This window comes from Pristiophorus japonicus, chromosome 15, assembly GCF_044704955.1.
Source record: "Pristiophorus japonicus isolate sPriJap1 chromosome 15, sPriJap1.hap1, whole genome shotgun sequence".
Classification (NCBI taxonomy): domain Eukaryota; kingdom Metazoa; phylum Chordata; class Chondrichthyes; family Pristiophoridae; genus Pristiophorus; species Pristiophorus japonicus.
In genome coordinates this window covers 1,873,892-1,896,358 of record NC_091991.1, presented here as the reverse complement: position 1 = coordinate 1,896,358, position 22,467 = coordinate 1,873,892, and the positions used below count along the sequence as shown (strand labels likewise).

The following is a 22,467-nucleotide window of genomic DNA, read 5'->3' as shown; positions in this document are numbered from 1 at the left end:
CCTGCATCACCATTCAATAAGATTATGGCTGTTCATTCACTTCAGTACCCCTTTCCTACTTTCTCTCCATACCCCTTGATCCCTTTAGCACAAGGGCCATATCTAACTCCCTCTTGAATATATCCAGTGAACTGGCATCAACAACTCTCTGCAGTGGGGAATGCCACAGGTCAACAACTCTCTGAGTGAAGAAGTTTCTCCTCATCCCAGTCCTAAATGGCCTACCCCTTATCCTTAGACTGTGTCCCCTGGTTCTGGACTTGACCAACATCGGGAACATTCTTCCTGCATCTAACCTGTCCAGTCCCGTCAGAATTTTATATGTTTCTATGAGATCTCCTCTCATCCTTCTAAACTCCAGTGAATACAGGCCCAGTCGATCCAGTCTCTCCTCATATGTCAGTCCTGCCATCCCAGGAATCAGTCTGGTGAACCTTCGCTGCACTCCCTCAATAGCAAGAACGTCCTTCCTCAGATTAGGAGACCAAAACTGAACACAATATTCCAGGTGAGGCCTCACCAAGGCCCTGTACAACTGCAGTAAGACCTCCCTGCTCCTATACTCAAATCCCCTCGCTATGAAGGCCAACATGCCATTTGCCTTCTTCATCGCCTGCTGTACCTGCATGCCAACTTTCAATGACTGATGTACCATGACACCCAGGTCTCATTGCAGCTCCCCTTTTCCTAATCTGCCGCCATTCAGATAATATTCTGCCTTCATGTTTTTGCCACCAAAGTGGATAACCTCACATTTATCTACATTATACTGCATCTGTCACTCGTTTGCCCACTCACCTGACCTGTCCAAGTCACCCTGCAGCCTTTTAGCGTCCCCCTCACAGCTCACACCGCCACCCAGCTTAGTGTCATCTGCAAACTTGGAGATATTACACTCAATTCCATCATCCAAATCATTAATGTATATTGTAAATAGCTGTGGTCCCAGCACTGAGCCCTGCGCAGTGAACATAAAAACTGACTGCAAAAGCTTCTATGGATTTGTGAAGAGAAAAAGATTAGTGAAGACAAATGTAGATCCCTTGCAGTCAGAATCAGGTGAATTTATAATGGGGAACAAAGAAATGGCAGACCAATTGAACAAATACTTTGGTTCACTAAGGAAGACACAAATAACCTTCCGGAAATACTAGGGGACCGAGGGTCTAGCGAGAAGGAGGAACTGAAAGACACCTTTATTAGTCAGGAAATTGTGTTAGGGAAATTGATGGGATTGAAGGCTGATAAATCCCCAGGGCCCAATAGTCTGTATCCCAGAGTACTTAAGGAAGTGGCTCTAGAAATAGTGGATGCATTGGTGGTCATTTTACAACAGTCTATAGACTCTGGATCAGTTCCTATGGATTGGAGGGTAGCTAATGCAACACCACTTTTTAAAAAAGGAGGGAGAAAGAAAACAGGGAATTATAGACCGGTTAGCCTGACATCAGTAGTGGGGAAAATGTTGGAATCAATTATTAAAGATGAAATAGCAGTGCATTTGGAAAGCAGTGACAGGATCGGTCCAAGTCAGCATGGATTTATGAAAGGGAAATCATGCTTGACAAATCTTCTGGAATTTTTTGAGGATGTACCTAGTAGAGTGGACAAGGGAGAACCAGTGGATGTGGTGTATTTGGACTTTCAAAAGGCTTTTGACAAGGTCCCACACAAGAGATCGGTGTGCAAAATTAAAGCACATGGTATTGGGAGTAATGTACTGACGTGGATAGAGAACTGGTTGGCAGACAGGAAGCAAAGAGTGGGAATAAACGGGTCCTTTTCAGAATGGCAGGCAGTGACTAGTGGGGTACCGCAAGGTTCAGTGCTGGGACCCCAGCTGTTTACAATATACATGATTTAGATGAAGGAATTAAATGTAATATTTCCAAGTTTGTAGATCACACTAAGCTGGGTGGCGGTGTGAGCTGTGAGGAGGATGCTAAGAGGCTGCAGGGTGACTTGGACAGGTTAGGTGAGTGGGCAAATACATGGCAGATGCAGTATAATGTGGATAAATGTGAGGTTATTCACTTTGGTGGCAAAAACATGAAGGCAGAATATTATCTGAATGGCGGCAGATTAGGAAAAGGGGAGCTGCAACGAGACCTGGGTGTCATGGTTCATCAGTCATTGAAAGTTGGCATACAGGTACAGCAGGCGATGAAAAAGGCATGTTGGCCTTCATAGCGAGAGGATTTGAGTATAGGAGCAGGGAGGTGTTGCTACAGTTGTACAGGGCCTTGGTGAGGCCTCACCTGGAATATTGTGGACAGTTTTGGTCTCCTAATCTGAGGAAGGACATTCTTGCTATTGAGGGAGTGCAGCGAAGGTTCACCGGACAGATTCTTTCGATGGCAGGACTGACATATGAGGAGAGAATGGATCGATTAGGCTTATATTCACTGGAATTTAGAAGAATGAGAGGGGATCTCATCGAAACATATAAAATTCTGACGGGATTGGTCAGTTTAGATGCAGGAAGAATGTTCCCGATGTTGGGGGGTCACAGTCTAAGGATAAGGGATAGGCCATTTAGGACTGAGATGAGGGGAAACTCCTTCACTCAGAGAGTTGTGAACCTATGGAATTCTCTACCACAGAAAGTTGTTGAGGCCAGTTCGTTAGATATATTCAAAAGGGAGTTAGATATGGCCCTTACGGTAAAGGGATCAAGGGGATATGGAGAGAAAGCAGGAAAGGGGTGCTGAGGTGAATGATCAGCCATGATCATATTGAATGGCGGTGCAGGCTCGAAGGGCCGAATGGCCAACTCCTGCACCTACTTTCTATGTTTCTATGACCCTGCCACCCTTACTTGGCCCACACGTGACTCCAGGCCTAAGAGGGTGACTCGCAACTCCCTGCGAGCCGCTCAGTTGTACAATACAATCACAACTCGGGGTGGGCAGACAATGTGGCCTCGCCCAGATCCTGGGAACAAATTATTTTTAGAAAGCAAACACTTTGCACTGCAGCGGGTGAGATGAGTAACTCGTTAATCTGCAACAAAAGCAAAACACTGCGGAGGCTGGAATCTGAAATAAAACCAGAAGATGCAGGAAACCTCGGTGGCTCAGGCTGCATCTGCCACTTGTCCAATTCTGACAAAGGCTCACAGACCTGAAACATCAGAAATAGGAGCAGGAGTCGGCCATTCAGCCCCTCGAGCCTGCTCCGCCATTCAATAAGATCATGGTTGATCTGATCTTGGCCTCAGCTGCACTTCACTGCCCGCTCCCCGTAACCCTCGAATCCCTTATCGCTCAAAACATTAACTCTGTGTCTCTCCACAGATGCTGCCTGACCTGCTGAGATTTCCAGCATTCTGTTTTTATCTGTTGTGCAAGTTGATGGAGAAATCTTGTCCATAACATCAGGAGATGGGGGAGTGGCAGATGTAGGGAGGGCTGGTCGGGAACTCACGAGCTTGCAGATCCTGCTTGTCCGTCTATTTAAAGGAACGGGTGGGAAAGCGAGGTCAGATAGCTGCTCCCTGCAAGTGCTGCTCCTTCCCCGATGGCTCATCCAAAAGACCGATGGTAACCGGTGGTGTGCTCCCTCATCACTGTGTCGGAAGGCCAGCTGAGATGATGCGCTGAAGTCCCAGAATGGGGCTTGAAGCCACAATCATCGGAGATGTGACGGTGTCACAAACTGAGCCAAGCGGATACTTCTCGGAGCTGGGGAAGTGAAAGGTTCCCAGTGTGACGGTTGGGACTTGAAACCCAGTTTAGCGGTTTGGAACATTACTGCCTCCAAACTTACATCGGATTACATGGGACATATGGCCCAGAAACTGTCCATTCGGCCCAACCAGTCCATGCCGACGTTTATGCTCCACTCGAGCCTCCTCCCGTCTTTCCCCATCTAAATCTATCAGCATAACCCTCTATTCCCTTCTCCCCCATATACTTGTCTAGTCTCCCCTTAAATACATCGATACTATTCGCCTCAACCCCTCCCTGTGGCAGCGAGTTCCACATTCTCACCCCTCTCTGGGTAAAGAAGTTTCTCCTGAATTCCCCATTGGATTTCTGGGTGACTATCTTGTTTTGATGGCCTCTAGTTATGCTCTTCCCCACAAGTGGGAACACTCCCTCTGGCCGGAATGTTCCCATTGGTGAGCTTGGTGTGTGCAGGCAGCTAAATTGTAAAAATGTGATTCCCGATCTGATCCCGCCTCCAACCCATCCACTACTGGTTTCCCTGGAGACAGGGGGAAGGGGGTGGGGGAACGTGCAGCCAACACACTCCCAGGAGTCGTTACCTCAATTTAAATATTATAATGAGGCTGGCTGGCTCTATTTTACCCTCCAATTTGAATTTAACTGCAAGGGCAGTGTGGTGTCCCTGCACCTTTCTACTGAATCACACGAGGCAAGTACTGCAGACACGGTCACTGTGTGACCTTTCTTTATTCCCAGGACCAAGAAGTGATGACCTTGCATGTGACCTCCCTTTAAATACCTGAGTGTCCAGGTGAGGAGTGTCTCCCACAAGTTCACCCCCTGTGGTCAAGGTGTGCATTTCCAGGACATATATACAGTGTACAGTGTGGTTGCATGAAGGTTATAGTTGTATGAAGGTTGCATGAAGGTTACAGGCAGGGCATGGGGTTTCACACAATTCGAGAGACCCTGCTCCCCCGCCCCCCCCCCCCCCGCGATCACCGATCCCCTCCCGCAATTCCAAACCCACGCCCCCCCGATCTCTGACCTGCCCGCGATCCCCGACCCCTCTCGATCCCTGAAACCCTCCCCTGGATTGACCTCTCACAACTGAGGCCTACCCGCCCGCCAGCCAACCTCTCAAAATACCAAAATAGCAGGCCTCACATTCACGGTAGGCCCAGCCGGCAAAAATCGTCAACGCCTGCGGGAATCCCGGCTCCGAATCCCCTCTTAGAACTCCCCCCTTCCACCTCCCCTCCCCCCCTCAGAATCCCTCCCTCCCCTCCCCCCTTAACCCCCGCTCCCCCCTCCCCTCCCACCTCCCTCCTCCCCTCAGAAACCCCCCTCAGAACCCCTCTCCCCCTCAGGAACCCCTCAGAAGCCCCCTCAGAACCCGTCCCCCCCTCAGAACCCCCCCTCCCCTCAGGACCCCCTCCCACCCCCCCCACCTCCCCCTTCACCAGCCCTTAACCCAGCTCCCTGAAGAAAGTTCCGTCCTTTCCTAGTTTTACAGACCTCTCTGAGGTCACCCGGCAGCCTTCGCTTGTCCTCCTTTCCCGATAGTTTCAGGTTGCACGTCGCCCGCTATGTATCGCCATTCCTGCAGCGCCGCCCGACAATGCCCACCTGCAGGACCACCCCACCGACTGCCGCGGTTCACTGCCACCTTCACAGGGCATGCAGGGACGGGCAATAAGGCCGGGCTTGCCTATCAGCCACACCCCGTGAAGAAATCGTTAAAAGTGATGCTTCCCACACTGTGCCGTAGGATGTCTCTTAACATTTTGTTGTTGCATTTACAGTGTGAAACTCTGCAAAAAATAAAGCTGTAACTTGTAATCCCTTTCTAGAATGTCGTTGCTCCCATGGGAGATGCAATGAAGGACTCGATGGGGACGGTACTTGTGAATGTGATCCGGGGTGGCGCGGAGTCAGCTGTGATACCCGTAAGCTTGAACTCATTACCTTGTTTACGAGAGAATCAGTCATTTGTCAGAGGCGATGATATAGCCACCTCAGCGAGTTATAATGAGGAGTCAGGAGTAAAGATCATTTTCCTCATTGTAGCTACTGGTCTGGCAAACGGTCAAATGAATTGTTTTGTTGCGGTTACTGAAGGTATCAGCGTTGTGTCCTGAGCTATAGCGCCTTTCATGACCACTGAACATCCCAAGTGAAGTACCTTTGGAGTGTAGTCACTGCTGTAATGCGGGAAACGCAGCAGACAATTTGCGCACAGCAAGCTCCCACAATCAGTAACATGATAATGACCAGATAATCTGTTGTTTTGTTATGTTGATTGGAGTGGGATTTGAACCCACGGCCTTCTGACTCAGAGGCGTGTGTGCTGCCCACTTTTTTTTTAATATTAATATTTATTGAACATTAAGATTGACAACATGGTGATCATTCCATTGTATCAGACAAATCCATTCTGCCCCTCTGCACAGCCGTTCCTCCAACACATATTAACATCAAAACCTGAAGTTTAATTTGTCTCCTGTAATATATAATAATCTATTGTACTTTACAAATTGATCATAAAATACTATCTTTCAATTCTTTTCTGAATAAAACGTCCACAGAGCCTTAAATCATCTTTTAGTGAAATAACAATTAAAATAAAATGGTGGCTGAGGTGGTGCCCCTCCCCTTTACGCCCAGCCACGGGCAGCTTCCTGCCGGGGCGCCGGCTCCGCTCCCGTGGGGCAATTTCCCTCGCGGGGCGGAAACCCATTTCCCTCGCCTCCCACCCGGGGGCAGTTTGGGATGGGTCAGCCCATCCACCTCCCCCTGGTCGGAAAGTCCCGACCATCCTATTACCGCCTCTTAATGGACCTTAAAGAGGGGGCAATTTCGGACCCCATGTTTCTATGATCACTGATGTGGGAAGCACAGGGTTAATGTTACAAGGCATGATAGGAAGGTTGGTCCAAACAGACAGAAGCGTAATTTCAGCAGTTAATGCGTAACAGTTGGTACAAGACGCTTCATGATACCTTGTTACAGAGACCATGGGCAAACATTGACGGTTGAGACAACAGAATACATCTGCTGAGAGCTTACCTGATTAAAATTGACAGTTGCTCGGTTGGTGATCACGTAAGCTCTCAGCTTGTCAACTGTCGAGTTTCACTTCCACTGGATTATGTATAAATACATTGCCTCAACCACTATAAAGTTGAGAGACTTCGGGACTTGACTTTGTGCTGCCGAAAGCTCTCCCCTGCATGCTTGTGTTAAAGAATTCTCGTATTGTGGACTATAAGTGACTTCAAGTGATGTTTTTTTCCCCACAACATTTACATACTGTATTAACATTTTTAAGGTTTTTTGTGACTCAAAGTCCTTATTTTCCAATCCCTCCATGGCCCTCGCCCCTCCCTATCTCTGTAATCTCCTCCAGTCCCACAACCCCCCGAGATCTCTGCGCTCCTCTAATTCTGCCCTCTTGACCATCCCTGATTATAATCGCTCCACCATTGGTGGCCGTACCTTCTGTTGCCTGGGCCCCAAGCTCTGGAACTCCCTCCCTAAACCTCTCCGTCTCTCTACCTCTCCTTCTTCCGTGCTGTAACCATTCTATGATTCTACAAGACGCTCCTTAAAACCTACCACTTTGACCAAGCCCTAATATCACATGTATGTGGCTCGGTGTCAAATTCTGTTTGATATACTCTTGTGAAGCACCGTGGGACGTTTTACTCTGTTAAAGGCGCTATATAAATACAAGTTGTTTTTGTTGTTGTTGTACTGACATCTGTAATGTTTGTATTTATTTGCAGGAATCACTGGCGACCTGTGCAGTAACACTTGTCATTCAAGCGCAAAGTACGTGCCCCTTTACCAGTTCTTTTGGTAACAGACATTTTGAAATTAATAATATTCACGGTTCACTAATTTGATTGGTGTTAACGCTCTGACCTTTAACCCTCTTGCACAGCTGCATCTCGAACACGCCAAGCAACCCGTACTGTAAATGTGCTGCCGGCTTCAAAGGCAACGGCACGCTCTGCGAGGGTAAGGTCGGGCCCTCGGGGCTGCATTTGAGGCTTTTCTGTTTTTGGGGCGAAAACGGAGAGGGCCGGGAAAGTTAGCGGCTGGGAATAGCCTGCGCTTTGGGAAGGACGTTTGGGCACCTGGGCCTTGCGTCAGGGGGCAACGCGAAGGGAGGCATTGGACACCTCGTGGTGCAAGGTTGGGAAACTGGCAAACTAAAGTGCCAGGCCGTGCGCTGTCCGAGAGAGGCCCGGGGTGGAACCCAGGAAACCCGGAGCACAAAAGATCCAGACCCAAGCTCACTTTCAGAACCGGTTTGGACTTTGCCCCATACACAACAGGATTTGCTTATTTAACTGGGGGAATGGTTACACAGGGGTTATGTTACTGGGCTAGTAACCTCGAGGCCTGCAGTATTGATCCAGAGACACGGGTTCAAATCCCACCACTGCAGCTAATTTAGTTTTTTTTAAATCTGGAATCTAAAAACTTTCAGTAATGGTGACCTTGAAAATAATGGATTGTCACAAAAATCCAACTGGTTCACTAATGTCCTTCAGGGAAGGAAATCTGCCGTCCTTACCCGGTCTGGCCGATATGTGACTCCAGACCTACAGCAATGTGGTTGATTCTTAACTGCCCCTGAAATGGCCCAGTGAGACACTCAGTTGTTCCAAATGGCTATCAGTTTAACGTCTCAGCCGCAGGACGCACCTCCGACAGTGCGGCACTCCCTCAGCACTGCACTGGGAGTGTCAGTCAAGATTTATTTGCTCAAGTCCCTGGAGTGGGACTTGAACCCACAACCTTCAGACTCAGAGGCGAGGGTGCCTGCTGACAGTAACATGCAATGGGACGCCTGACCTTTCCCCACCGTGTGCTTACTCCAGCTGTGAATGCCTGCGAGACAAGCAATGGTGGCTGTTCAGTAAATGCAGACTGCAAAATAACGCTCCCCGGGCAAAGAGACTGCAACTGCCGGCCAGGATACGCCGGCGATGGACTTGTGTGCCTCGGTAAGAACAATATATATGTTTTCTTTTAAAATACCTGTCCATTAAATATGTTTAGCGATTCAAATAGCATCAGCCTGCATTGTTTGTGTTAGTATTGGCTGTGTAAATTTTCTGAATAAAAATTAAAGGTGGTAAACTCAAATTAGCAAATTTAATTCACAAAAGGTTTCATTTCAATTTTTGTGTTCTTGAAGAAATCAACCCCTGCCTGGATGATAATGGAGGATGTCATACGAACGCTGAATGTACTCAAACTGGAACTAACCAGGTCAGTAAAATTCATTCCCCGCACTCCAATCCGCAGCCTCCGTAGAGGGCAACTCACACTTGTGGTTCAGCTTCTGGTGCCAGCCCTCTGGCAGGTCTCCCATTAAACGGGTCCCACCACCCGTCAGCGAACCAGAGAGCCAGCCGGAGCAGAAATCTTGGGCGGAATATCTTCTTACCTACTCCCAAACCTGGGCATACTGACCCCAATGCACATTCCCTGCAGGCGACCACATATTATGTTAGATATAGCTGCATTAACTCACGCCAAGCTCCTGTCCCACTGCACTCTCATTGTCCGGGGCGCAGGAAAGCCAAGGGCCCCGGGGCAGCACGGGCCCAGGGGCAGCACGGACCAGCCCACACCGTGATATGTGGGCACACTGGGTCCGTGCAGCAGAGCTGGTCTCCAGTCGTCCTGGTTAACCCTTGCCACTGGATAAAGGGACAGGTTAGATGCGGGTAGAATGTTCCCGATGTTGGGGAAGTCCAGAACCAGGGGACACAGTCTAAGGATAAGGGGTAGGCCATTTAGGACCGAGATGAGGAGAAACTTCTTCACCCAGAGAGTGGTGAACCTGTGGAATTCCCTACCGCAGAGAGTTGTTGATTCCAGTTCATTGGATATATTCAAGATGGAGTTAGATGTGGCCCTTACGGCTAAAGGGATCAAGGGGTATGGAGAGAAAGCAGGAAAGGGGTACTGAGGTGAATGATCAGCCATGATCTTATTGAATGGCGGTGCAGGCTCGAAGGGCCGAATGGCCTACTCCTGCACCTATTTTCGATGTTTCTATGTTTCTAAGACCTCGCTCTGTCCAGCCCGTGTGGTGGCTGGTGTGCAACGGTCACCCCACGTTAAAAACATCCACGCACAGGCACCTTCCACCCTTCAGGATGTAGCTCGGGATCTGGAATATTAGGTCCTTCATTGAAACACCTGGGAACTCATCCCTTTTCAGTGTGGAAGCAAGTCATCCTTGACACGAGGGACTGCCTATGATGATGGTGACTTTTCATACCTCATAAATAAACACTAAGTGGGAGAGATTCGGGGGCGCCCTAAGTGCTAATGTTTGTCAACTTTTTAAAAATTCAGTGTTTGTGTTTCTGGAAGGAAGTGGAGTGCTAAATCAGGCGTTCCACTTCCTCCCGGGAGCGCTCCAGGACGCAGGCGGGGGGAGTGGTGCAACTGTGCCACCATCCGAGGCCCCTCCCCTCCCTTAAAGGGACAGGCTATCGCTACCGGCTCTGCCCTGGGACCCTTGAGCGGGTCCCCGATGGCAACCGCGATCTGACCCCATCAGCCCCACGCACTCCCCCGATCCGGCCCCGCGCACTCCCGGGATCCATCCCCATCGGCCCCGCGCACTCCCCCGATCCGGCCCCGCGCACTCCCGGGATCCATCCCCATCGGCCCCGCGCACTCCCCCGATCCGGCCCCACGCAGTCCCCCGATCCGACTCCGCACACTCCCCCGATCCGGCCCCACGCACTCCCCCGATCCGGCCCCACGCACTCCCCCGATCCGGCCCCACGCACTCCCCCGATCCGGCCCCACGCACTCCCCCGATCCGGCCCCGCGCACTCCCCCGATCCGGCCCCGCGCACTCCCCCGATCCGGCCCCGCGCACTCCCCCGATCCGGCCCCACGCACTCCCGGGATCCATCCCGATCCGGCCCCGCGCACTCCCCCGATCCGGCCCCACGCACTCCCGGGATCCATCCCGATCGGCCCCGCGCACTCCCCCGATCCGGCCCCACGCACTCCCCCGATCCGGCCCCACGCACTCCCCCGATCCGGCCCCACGCACTCCCCCGATCGGCCCCTTTCCCCCGATCCGGCCCCACGCACTCCCCCGATCCGGCCCCACGCACTCCCCCGATCCGGCCCCACGCACTCCCCCGATCCGGCCCCTTTCCCCCGATCCGGCCCCACGCACTCCCCCGATCCGGCCCCACGCACTCCCCCGATCCGGCCCCGCGCACTCCCCCGATCCGGCCCCACGCACTCCCGGGATCCATCCCGATCCGGCCCCGCGCACTCCCCCGATCCGGCCCCACGCACTCCCGGGATCCATCCCGATCGGCCCCGCGCACTCCCCCGATCCGGCCCCACGCACTCCCCCGATCCGGCCCCACGCACTCCCCCGATCCGGCCCCACGCACTCCCCCGATCGGCCCCTTTCCCCCGATCCGGCCCCACGCACTCCCCCGATCCGGCCCCACGCACTCCCCCGATCCGGCCCCACGCACTCCCCCGATCCGGCCCCTTTCCCCCGATCCGGCCCCACGCACTCCCCCGATCCGGCCCCACGCACTCCCCCGATCCGGCCCCACGCACTCCCCCGATCGGCCCCTTTCCCCCGATCCGGCCCCACGCACTCCCCCGATCCGGCCCCACGCACTCCCCCGATCCGGCCCCGTGCACTCCCCCGATCCGGCCCCGCGCACTCCCCCGATCCGGCCCCGCGCACTCCCCCGATCCGGCCCCGCGCACTCCCCCGATCGGCCCCACGCACTCCCCCGATCGGCCCCGTGCACTCCCCCGATCCGGCCCCACGCACTCCCGGGATCCATCCCCATCGGCCCCGCGCACTCCCGGGATCCATCCCGATCGGCCCCGCGCACTCCCGGGATCCATCCCGATCGGCCCCGCGCATTCCCCCGATCCGGCCCCGCGCACTCCCCCGATCCGGCCCCGCGCATTCCCGGGATCCGGCCCAGTCAGCCCCACACACTGCGGCAGAGTGCCGGGCTGATTGACTGGGGCCCAGGAGAATGTAAAAACATTGAACACGAATAATTTGAACAATGTTGGTCCTTCCCTCGGCCGTCACCTCCCCTTTAACCCTCGGTCCCCCCGAATCCCCCGGCCTCCCGATCCATGCCTCTTGCAGCTGTCGGTGTCGCCTGGCGATGCCAAAGTTTGGGCCCGGTGCGTTACCGGGGCAATGCGCACGGCGATGACGTCATGACCGCTGGGCGCAGGGGATCAGGCCCGCCCCAAACCTCCCGCCGACGTTCGCGGGACTCGTTCATCTCGCCACACCCTGTGAGCACCCCCCCCCCGAGACCATAACCTGAAATCCCAGTGTTGCAGGATTCCAACTTACTCAGGCACTTGAAGCTGTTGGACCAAGTGGGCTATTTATGTGGTTTAAAAAACAGTTTTTAACTCCATGCAACACTAGAAAATGAAATGAGCAAACGTGGTCAGGTTTTTAAATTAGTTAAAATCTCTAACAGAGATCAGTAGCTTCAGCATTTATGGATTGTGCCTGAGAATAAGAACAAAATGGCTCAACCTCCTGACTTTCCTCTTCCTTGGTTTAAAACACGTTAAAGTACATTAACCCCTTAGACTTCGATAGCTTTCTAAAAGATTCATTTTTCAACTCCTGTTTTTAGGCAGCATGCAACTGTTTGCTTGGGTATGAAGGTGACGGAAAGACCTGTGAGCCAGTGAACCCTTGCCAAGTGGTAAGTACCAATATATCGTAATAAGGCTGTGGTCGATAGATTTTTGGATATTAAGGAAATCAAGGGATACGGGGACATGCAGGGAAGTGGAGTTGAGATTGAAGATCATCCGTGATCTCATTGAATGGCGGAGCAGGCTCGAGGGGCCGAATGCCAACTCCTGCTCTTAATTCTTATGTTGTTATGTAATGAATTACCCAGACACTTAGAACAATGGTGAACAATCTGCTGCCGCTGTTTCACAGGACAATGGAGGCTGCAATGAATTTGCGAAGTGTAATCACACTGGGCCTAACGAACGATCATGCAGCTGTTTGTTGAATTACATTGGCGATGGCTTCACGTGTAAAGGCACCATATTCAAGGTGGGTTCAGCAACGTCATCGCGATTTGATCAGGGCTTCAGCTTACAAAGCCGTGCTTCCAACGTTATGAGCTCAGTGCTCTCCACCAATCACTCACTCAAGCGTGACCTTTCACCTTTTCTTTCCAGGAGTTGATAAGGAATGCAGCCTCGTCCCAGTTCTTCTATCACCTGCAGGTAAGAATATCGCGTCTTTCCTTTCCGCCTTTCGTGACACGAACACAAGCCCAGCTCTGTGTAATGGTATATTGACCATTGCAATCCCAGCAGCCAACAGAAGCTTGACCAAACTGTTTTCATAGGATCATAGAAAATTACATGCGGCCCACCGTGTCTGTGCCCGTCGAAAAAGAGCTACCCAGTTTATTCCCAGCACTAGGTCCGTAACCCTGCAGGTTGCGGCTCTTTAAGTACACACGTGTATATGTTACTGTGCAGCAAGCACATAGCACCACCACCAGCAAAATCACGCCTGTGGACCAGACGCAAGGTCTCAGAAATAATTGAAATCAGGGTAAATTGGCCAATCCCACAATCGCAGTGGGCAGCTTCACTCAAAGGGAGGAAGCCCGGGTCAGAGACAAGGCTAGCACAAGTTCAGCATCAACACCCTGACCCACACTCCCCTTTTCAATACCTTCCCTGCTGGAAGCAGAAGTACATAAGAATTAGGGGCTGGAGTAGGCCACGGGGCCTTCACGCTTTCTCCACCAGAAGGCATTTGAGAAGGTGCCACATAAAAGGTTACTGCACAAGATAAAAGTTCACGGGGTTGGGGGTAATAAATTAGCATGGATAGAGGATTGGCTAACTAACAGAGAACAGAGAGTCGGGATAAATGGGTCATTTTCTGGTTGGCAAACAGTGACTAGTGGGGTGCCGCAGGGATCGGTGCTGGGGCCTCAACTATTTACAATCTATATTAGTGACTTAGATGAAGGGACTGAGTGTAATATAGCCAAGTTTGCTGATGATAGAAAGCTGGGTGGGAAAGCAAATTGTGAGGAGGACACAAACAATCTGCAAAGGGATATAGGCAGGCTAAGTGAGTGGGCAAACATTTAACTGATGGAGTATAATGTGGGAAAATGTGAGGTTATCCACTTTGGCAGAAAAAATAGAAAAGCAAATTATTATTTAAATGGAGAAAAATTGCAAAGTGCTGTAGTACAGCGGGACCTGGGGTCCTTGTGCATGAAACACAAAAAGTGAGTATGCAGGTACAGCAAGTGATCAGGAAGGCAAATGGAATGTTGGCCTTTATTGCAAGGGGGCTGGAATATAAAAGCAGAGAAGTCCTGCTACAACTGTACAGGGTATTGGTGAGGCCACACCTGGAGTACTGCCTGCAGTTTTGGTCTCCGTATTTAAAGAAGGATATACTTGCATTGGAGGCAGCTCAGAGAAGGTTCACTGGGTTGATTCCGGAGATGAGGGGGTTGACTTATGAAGATGGGTTGAATAGGTTGGACCTCTATTCATTGGAGTTCAGCAGAATGAGAGGTGATCTTATCGAAACATATAAGATTATGAGAGGACTCGACAAGTTAGATGCAGAGAGGATATTTCCACTCATAGGGGAAACAAAAACTAGGGGACATAGTCTCAGAATGAGGGGTCACTCATTTACAACTGAGATGAGGAGGAATTTCTTCTCTCAGAGGGTTGTAAATCTGTGGAATTCTCCGCCCCAGAGAGCTGTGGAGGCTGGGTCATTGAATATATTTAAGGTGGAGATAGACAGATTTTTGAGCGATAAGGGAGTGAAGGGTTATGGAGATCGGGCGGGGAAGTGGAGCTGAGTCCATGATCAGATCAGCCATGATCTTATTAAATGGCGGAGCAGGCTCGAGGGGCCAAATGGCCGACTCTTGTTCCTATTTCTTGTGTTCAATAAGATCATGGCTGAACTTCAACCTCAACTACACTTACCCGCCCGATCCCCATATCCCTCGATTCCCAGGATAAATATCATGAGACATTCCTAATACAGTTGGCCCAATCAAACTACAATGTTTGCAATTAAATCATGATTGGGTTTCCTTTATGTATGATGCAAGTGGTATCCAGTAGTGCCCTTGGGTTGTAGAAGGCTTCAAATGTTATGGTTTGTACCATACGACCTCTTGCCAAGGTCACCTTGGTACGCACAATAAGCAGTCAGAGAAAACCACGGATCCTACTCATCCTGAAATTAACAACATAAGAATCAGGAGCAGGAGTCGGCCATTCGGCCCCTCGAGCCTGCTCTGCTATTCAATGAGATCATGGCTGATCTTCGACCTTAACTCCACTTTCCCGCCCGATCCCCATATCATTTGATTCCCCTGAAGCCCAAAAATCTATCGATCTCAGCCTTGAATATATTCAGAGACTCAGCATCCACAGCCCTTTCTGATAGAGTTCCAAAGATTCACAACCCTCTGAGTGAAGAAATTCCTCCTCACCTCAGTTATGTCTTTAATACTCTATGAATGATTCCACGAGGTCTAGTATTGTACTTGAGCTGGTGTGGCCTGAGTCCCGTTTATTGTAACTCCAGAGTGAGGCACAAACATGGTGGGCAGCTTTTTATACTGGGCCCTGCAACCTATGCAGGTGACACTCAGGTCTCCCACCGCAGTGCCCTCTGGTGGCATACCTTATGTGACTATATAGTTAGTTTACATGGTCTACATACATGACAATCTCAGTCTGAAATGGCCGACCCTTTATCCTGATTGCATGAATCCACCCTGTCATGTTCTTCAAAACAAAATGGATGTCACAGAGCACTTAAAGCTGTACCTCTGTATAAAAGATGATGACACTAGTCAACTTTGATTTATGGGCTATAATCATACGTCAAAGAATCATAGAAATTTACAGCACGGAAGGAGGCCATTCGGTCCATCGTGTCCGCACCAGCCGACCAAGAGCTACCCAGCCTAATCCCACTTTCCAGCTCTCGGTCCGTAGCCCTGCAGGTTACAACACTTCAGGTGCACATCCAAGTACTTTTTAAATGTGGTGAGGGTTTCTGCCTCTACCACCCTTTCAGGCCGTGAGTTCCAGACCCCCACCACCCTCTGGGTAAAGAAATTTCTCCTCAAATCCCCTCTAAACCTCCCCCCAATTACTTTAAATCTCTGCCCCCTGGTAGTTGACCCCTCACTTCGCACCTTGAACGTCCAATTGGGGCTATCAAGGCTTTAAGCATGGGCCTAAGGCCCGGTGGTATATATCTCTGCAGCCCTTGAAAGATTTGGTCACCTGAACCCTCAGCTACATACAGTATCAGCAGCAGCATTATACTGCTGGAAATAGGGCCTTTATCTACCACTGTTGGTCTGATTACGAAGCAGCACTCCCAAACTAAGATCATTTATTTTTTTCTATCCTATCAGAGTAAGTACATCTTACTACAGTTATACAGGGCCCTGGTGAGACCACACCTGGAGTATTGTGTACAGTGTCGGTCTCCTTACCTAAGGAAGGATATACTTGCCATAGAGGGAGTGCAGCGAAGGTTGACCAGACTGATTCCTGGGATGGGGGGATTGTCCTATGAGGAGAGATTAAGTAGATTAGGTCTATATTCTCTGGAGTTTAGAAGAACGATCTCATTGAAACAGACACAATTCTTACAGGGATTGACAGGGTAGATGCAGGGAGGGTGTTTCCCCCGGGCTGGGGAGTCTGGAACCAGGGGTCACAGTCTCAGGATAAGGGGTCGGCCATTTAGGAACTGAGCTGAGGAGAAACTTCTTCACTCAGAGGGTGGTGAATCTTTGGAACTCTCTGCCCCAGAGGGCTGTGGAGGCTCAGTCTTTGAGTCTATTCAAGGTAGAGATTCTAGGATTTTTGAAAGTGGAGTTGAGGTAGAAGATCAGCCATGATCTTATTGAATGGCGGAGCAGGCTCAAGGGGCCAAATGGCCGACTCCTGCTCCTAATTCTTATGTTCTTATGTTCTTATAATCATGGCCAATATTTATCCCTGAACCAACCTCACTAAAATAGATTATCTGGTCATTATCACGTTGCTGTTTGTGGGAGCTTGCTGTGCACAAATTGGCTGCCGGGATTTCCTACATTGCAACAGTGACTACACTTCAAAAAGGACTTCATTGGCTGTAAAGCGCTTTGGGACATCCGGTGGTTGTGAAAGTATGTATAAATGCAAGTCTGTTGATTTTTAAAATTTTTATCCTTTACAGTTCAACAGTGTGACTGAACTCGGGAGTACCGGCCCGTTTACCGTGTTCGTCCCAAACAGCAATGCGTTTAAGAACAAAGCCCAGGTAAGCACGAGATCGCCCTTCCAGGCTGCAGTGGTTTTCCAGGCCAATTGTTTGAACCATTTCACACGAGTCTTCATCTGGTTAATCCCCCCTCAACGTTTAGATCTCAAACTGGACGTCAAATGGACAAATGTCCCAGATTCTCCGCTATCACATTGTGGCCTGTAACCAAGTGCTGTACAATCAGCTCATCAACATGAAAACACTCACCACTGTTCAGGGAGAAACCATAAAGTTTTCCTACGTCAAGGTGAGAGCCCGCGTTGCAAGAATCCATGGTGCTGAATGACACAATCCGTACCTGCATGTTACTTCATGTTTAACGTTGAACATTAAGGGGGGAAAAGCAGAAATAAAAAATGCTAGTCGTGGCTCAGGGGGCAGCACTCTCGCCAGAAGGTTGTGGGTTCAAGTCCCACTCCAGGGACTTGAGCACATCGACTAGGCTGACACTCCAGAGCAGTGCTGAGGGAGTGCTGCACTGTTGGAGGTGCCGTCTTTCGAATGAGACGTTAAACCGAGGCCCCGTCTGCTCTCTCAGGTGGATGTAAAAGATCCCATGGCACTAATCCAAAGAAGAACAATAGAGTTTTACCTGGTGGTCCTGGGCCAATATTTATCCCTCAATCAACATCACTAAAACGGATTATCTGGTCATTATCACATCGCTGTGTGTGGGAGCTTGCTGTGCGCAAATTGGCTGCTGCGTTTCCCACATTACAACAGTGACTACACTTCAAAAGGACATCATTGTGAAGCGCTTTGGGAAGTCCGGTGGTCATGAAAGGCACTATATAAATACATGTCTTTTTATCTTTGCCATCCCTAATTGCCCCTTGAGAAGGAGGTGATGAGCCGCCTTGAACCACTGCAGTCCGTGTGGTGAAGGTGCTCCCACAGTGCTGTTAGGGAGGGAGTTCCAGGATCTCGATCAGCTCCAATGCTTGGTTCTGATGATTTAATGCAATAATATAAATCATAGACGGAGGCCCCTCGACCCATTGTTTTTGAGCCGGCCTCGTTACAAAATATCCGTTTAGTCCCGTTCCCTGGCCTCGCTCCATACCCTGAGAGCTTTCGGTTTGGAATATTTATGCCCTCCCCCTTAAAAGTTATTATTGATTCTGTGTTTGAGAGCACATTCCGTATCTTAAAGCCCTTTAGTGTAAACAAGGTTCTCCTAACCTCTCCCGTGGTTTGTGGGATGATGGTGAACTTGTTCATTGGATATATTCAAGAGGGAGTTAGATATGGCCCTTACGGTTATGGGGATCAAGGGGTATGGAGAGAAAGCAGGAATGGGGTACTGAAGGAATGATCAGCCATGATCTTATTGAATGGTGGTGCAGGCTCGAAGGGCCGAATGGCCTACTCCTGCACCTATTTTCTATGTTTCTATGTTTGTAGCCCTTGTTACCCACTCAGTGAGCAGTGGAAAGCCTTTCCCGACTGACCTTAGCAAAACCTCATCATCATTATCAATACCTCCATCTGTTTTTCTTTTTTTCAATGGACTAAAAATCAGGCCGGTTTTAGCAAGGGACTTCAGTCCATGCACCAGGTAACCAGCGAGGTGCTGTAGGTGATCATATACCCGCATGTGTATTAACTAATGTTCGTCGCCGAGAGCATGCAGAAAGCAAGCGCAGGCAGCGGTAGCAGACTCCCCACCCACCCTTTCCCTCAACCACTGTCTGTCCCACCTGTGACAGTCTGTAATTCCCGTATTGGACTGTACAGTCACCTGAGAACTCACTTTTAGAGTAGAAGCAAGTCTTCCTCGATTCCGAGGGACTGCCTATGATGATGGGGATGTATGTCATTTTGAAATATATTCTGTGTTATTTTTGATAAAATGATGGTATTCTAATATAAGTTCCACATCTTTTATTTGACAGAATGTCTTGTATCTGAACAACGAGGCCAGGATAGTAACCAGTGATGTAATCAATGCCAATGGAGTGGTCCACTTTATCGACAAGCTTCTCACACCCCAAAAGATGCAGCTTATTGCCAAGGATGCGGTGGGCTATAAATATGTAAGGGTTGCAATGTTCAGAGTCAATTGACAGCTAAAACCACATTCATTCCACTAACTGCTTGTGAAGTTAATATAACCTCAGGCTTGCAAGCAGAAAGAACAAGCGATGGGGATAAATACAAGTAATCATTCGGATTATTTTACAGAATTAATCCTCCCCATTGTCTTTGGTTTATATGGTCCTGCCAGTTCCAGAAATCTGTGGTGGGATTTGAACTTCCCGGAGCCACAGATCTGGTACGCAGCGGGCTCTGTTCCGTAACCAATGTCGGTGTTGAACCCTCGGAGAGAGCCTTTGGGCTTCCAGCATCTTCTGACTAACAACAGAAACATAGAAAATAGGTGCAGGAGTAGGCCATTCAGCCCTTCGAGCCTGCACCACCATTCAATAAGATCATGGCTGATCATTCCCTCGGTATCCCTTTCCTGCTTTCTCTCCATACCCCTTGATCCCTTTAGCCGTAAGCCATATCTAACTCCCTCTTGAATATATCAAATGAACTGGCATCAACAACTCTCTGCGGCAGGGAATTCCACAGGTTAACAACTCTCTGAGTGAAGAAGTTTCTCCTCATCTCAGTTCTAAACGGCCTATCCCTTATCCTAAGACTATGTCCCCTAGTTCTGGACTTCCCCAACATCGGGAACATTCTTCCCGCATCTAACCTGTCCAGTCTCATCAGAATCTTATACGTTTCTATGAGATCCCCTCTCATCCTTCTAAACGCCAGTAAATAAAGGCCCAGTTGATCCAGTCTCTCCTCATATGTCAGTCCAGTCATTCTTGGAATCAGTTTGGTGAACCTTCGCTGCACTTCCTCAATAGCAAGAACATCCTTCCTCAGATTAGGAGACCAAAACTGTACACAATATTCCAGGTGAGGTCTCACCAAGGCCCTGTACAACTGCAGTAAGACCTCCCTGCTCCTATACTCAAATATCCTAGCTATGAAGGCCAACAAACCATTTGCCTTCTTCACTGCCTGCTGTACCTGCATGTCCACTTTCAGTGCCTGATGAACCATAACACTCAGGTCTTGTTGCACCTCCCCTTTTCCTAATCTGCCACCATCCAGATAATATTCTGCCTTCGTGCTTTTGCCCCCAAAATGGATAACCTCACATTTATCCACATTATACTGCATCTGCCATGCATTTGCCCACTCACCTAACCTATCCAAGTCACCCTGCAGCCTCTTAGCATCCTCCTCACAGCTCACACCGCCACCCAGTTTAGTGTCATCCGCAAATCTGGAGATATTACACTCAATTCCTTCATCTAAATCGTTAATGTATATTGTAAAGAGCTGGGGTCACAGCACTGAGCCCTGCGGCACTCCACTAGTCACTGCCTGCCATTCTGAAAAGGACCCGTTTATCCCGACTCTCTGCTTCCTGTCTGCCAACCAGTTCTCTATCCATGTCAGTACATTACCCCCAATACCATGCGCTTTGATTTTGCACACCAATCTCTTGTGCGGGACCTTGTCAAAAGCCTTTTGAAAGTCCAAATACACCACATCCACTGGTTCTCCCTTGTCCACTCTGCTAGTTACATCCTCAAAAAATTCCAGAAGATTCGTCAAGCATGATTTCCCTTTCATAAATCCATGCTGACTTGGACCAATCCCGTCACTGCTTTCCAAATGCGCTGCTATTTCATCCTTAATGATTGATTCCAACATTTTCCCCACTACTGATGTCAGGCTAACCGATCTATAATTACCCATTTTCTCTCTCCCTCCTTTTTTAAAAAGTGGTGTTTACATTAGCTACCCTCCAGTCCATGGGAACTGATCCCGAGTCGATAGACTGTTGGAAAATGATCACCAATGCATCCACTATTTCTAGGGCCACTTCCTTAAGTTCTCTGGGATGCAGACTATCAGGCCCTGGGGATTTATCGGCCTTCAATCCCATCAATTTCCCTAACACAATTTCCCGCCTAATAAGGATATCCTTCAGTACCTCCTTCTCACTAGACCTACTGTCCCCGGAAGGTACAATCGGAAGGTTATTTGTGTCTTCCTTTGTGAAGACAGAACCGGTATTTGTTCAATTGGTCTGCCATTTCTTTGTTCCCCATTATAAATTCACCTGAATCCAACTGCAAGGGACCTACGTTTGTCTTCACTAATCTTTTTCTCTTCACATATTTATAGAAGCTTTTGCAGTCAGTTTTTATGTTCCCTGCAAGCTTCCTCTTGTACTCTATTTCCCCCTCCTAATTAAACCCTTAGTCTTCCTCTGTTGAATTCTAAATTTCTCCCAGTCCTCAGGTTTGTTGCTTCTTCTTGCCAAATTATATGCCTCTTCCTTGGATTTAACACTATCCTTAATTTCCCTTGTTAGCCACAGTTGAGCCACCTTCCCCGTTTTATTTTTACTCCAGACAGGGATGTACAATTGTTGAAGTTCATCCATGTGATCTTTAAATGTTTGCCATTGCCTATCCACCGTCAACCCTTTAGGTATCCTCTGCCAGTCTATTCTAGCCAATTCAAGCTAAACACTGAGGATGCTGGAAATCTGAAATAAACACGGAAAATGTCGCCAACACTCGATGGACCAGGCAGCATCTGTGCAGAGAGAAACAGAGTTAATGTCTCAGGTCGATGATCCTTCGTCAGAACTGGAAAAAGTTAGCGATGTAACCAGTTTTAAGCAAGTGTAGGGGCAGGGAAAGGGGGAGGGCAGGAAAGATTAGAGAGACAAACGGAATGATGGTGCGAGGCGAAAGGAGACGATAATGGTACAAGGTAAGAAACAGAAGATCTGTCTCGAGAGGCTGTGAATGGGAATGGCAGAATCAGCACCAGCTGCTGGGACACTGATTGTAACAATGGTTCTGATGGAAGGTCATCGACCTGAAACGTTAACTCGGTTTCTCTCTCCACAGATACTGCCTGACCCGCTGAGTGTTTCCAGCATTTTCTGTGTTTATTTCAGATTCCAGCGTCCGCAGTATTTTAATGCTGTAGCAGTAGTAATGGTCATTGTCACTAGAACTGTAGTCTGATAATCCCTGTGTGCTTTTAACAAAGGAGTGCTTCATGTGCTCATATGGCAGTCTTGGGTTTCAACTCTTTTAATAGAAGCAAATCAACTGCTCTGTTAAAATAACACCCAGTATAAATATGCTAAACAGACATAACTGTTTATGATATTGATGCATTCATACATAAATATTTCAAACTGTAATTGTACAGTGTCAAATCATCATTTTTTTTTTTTTTAATTATTCATTCCTGGGATGTGGGCGTTGCTGGCCAGGCCGGCATTTATTGCCTGTCCCTAATTGCCCCTTGAGAAGGTGATGATGAGCCCCCTTCTTGAACCGC

At 49.3% G+C, this 22,467-nt stretch overlaps 1 protein-coding gene across 1 annotated transcript in view; it reads left to right on the top strand.

Annotated features, from left to right (window-relative positions):
• The window catches only part of LOC139281369 (stabilin-2-like), a 244,136-nt gene that overhangs the window by 125,917 nt on the left and 95,752 nt on the right, over window positions 1–22,467 (top strand). Inside the window, exons 39-49 of the mRNA XM_070901523.1 lie at window positions 5,525–5,620; window positions 7,460–7,505; window positions 7,618–7,694; window positions 8,564–8,689; window positions 8,884–8,957; window positions 12,368–12,439; window positions 12,685–12,804; window positions 12,933–12,980; window positions 17,002–17,085; window positions 17,189–17,335; window positions 18,984–19,124. Of these exons, the coding sequence (XP_070757624.1) occupies window positions 5,525–5,620; window positions 7,460–7,505; window positions 7,618–7,694; window positions 8,564–8,689; window positions 8,884–8,957; window positions 12,368–12,439; window positions 12,685–12,804; window positions 12,933–12,980; window positions 17,002–17,085; window positions 17,189–17,335; window positions 18,984–19,124 (1,031 nt within the window). The remainder of the gene's footprint in view (window positions 1–5,524; window positions 5,621–7,459; window positions 7,506–7,617; window positions 7,695–8,563; window positions 8,690–8,883; window positions 8,958–12,367; window positions 12,440–12,684; window positions 12,805–12,932; window positions 12,981–17,001; window positions 17,086–17,188; window positions 17,336–18,983; window positions 19,125–22,467) is intronic.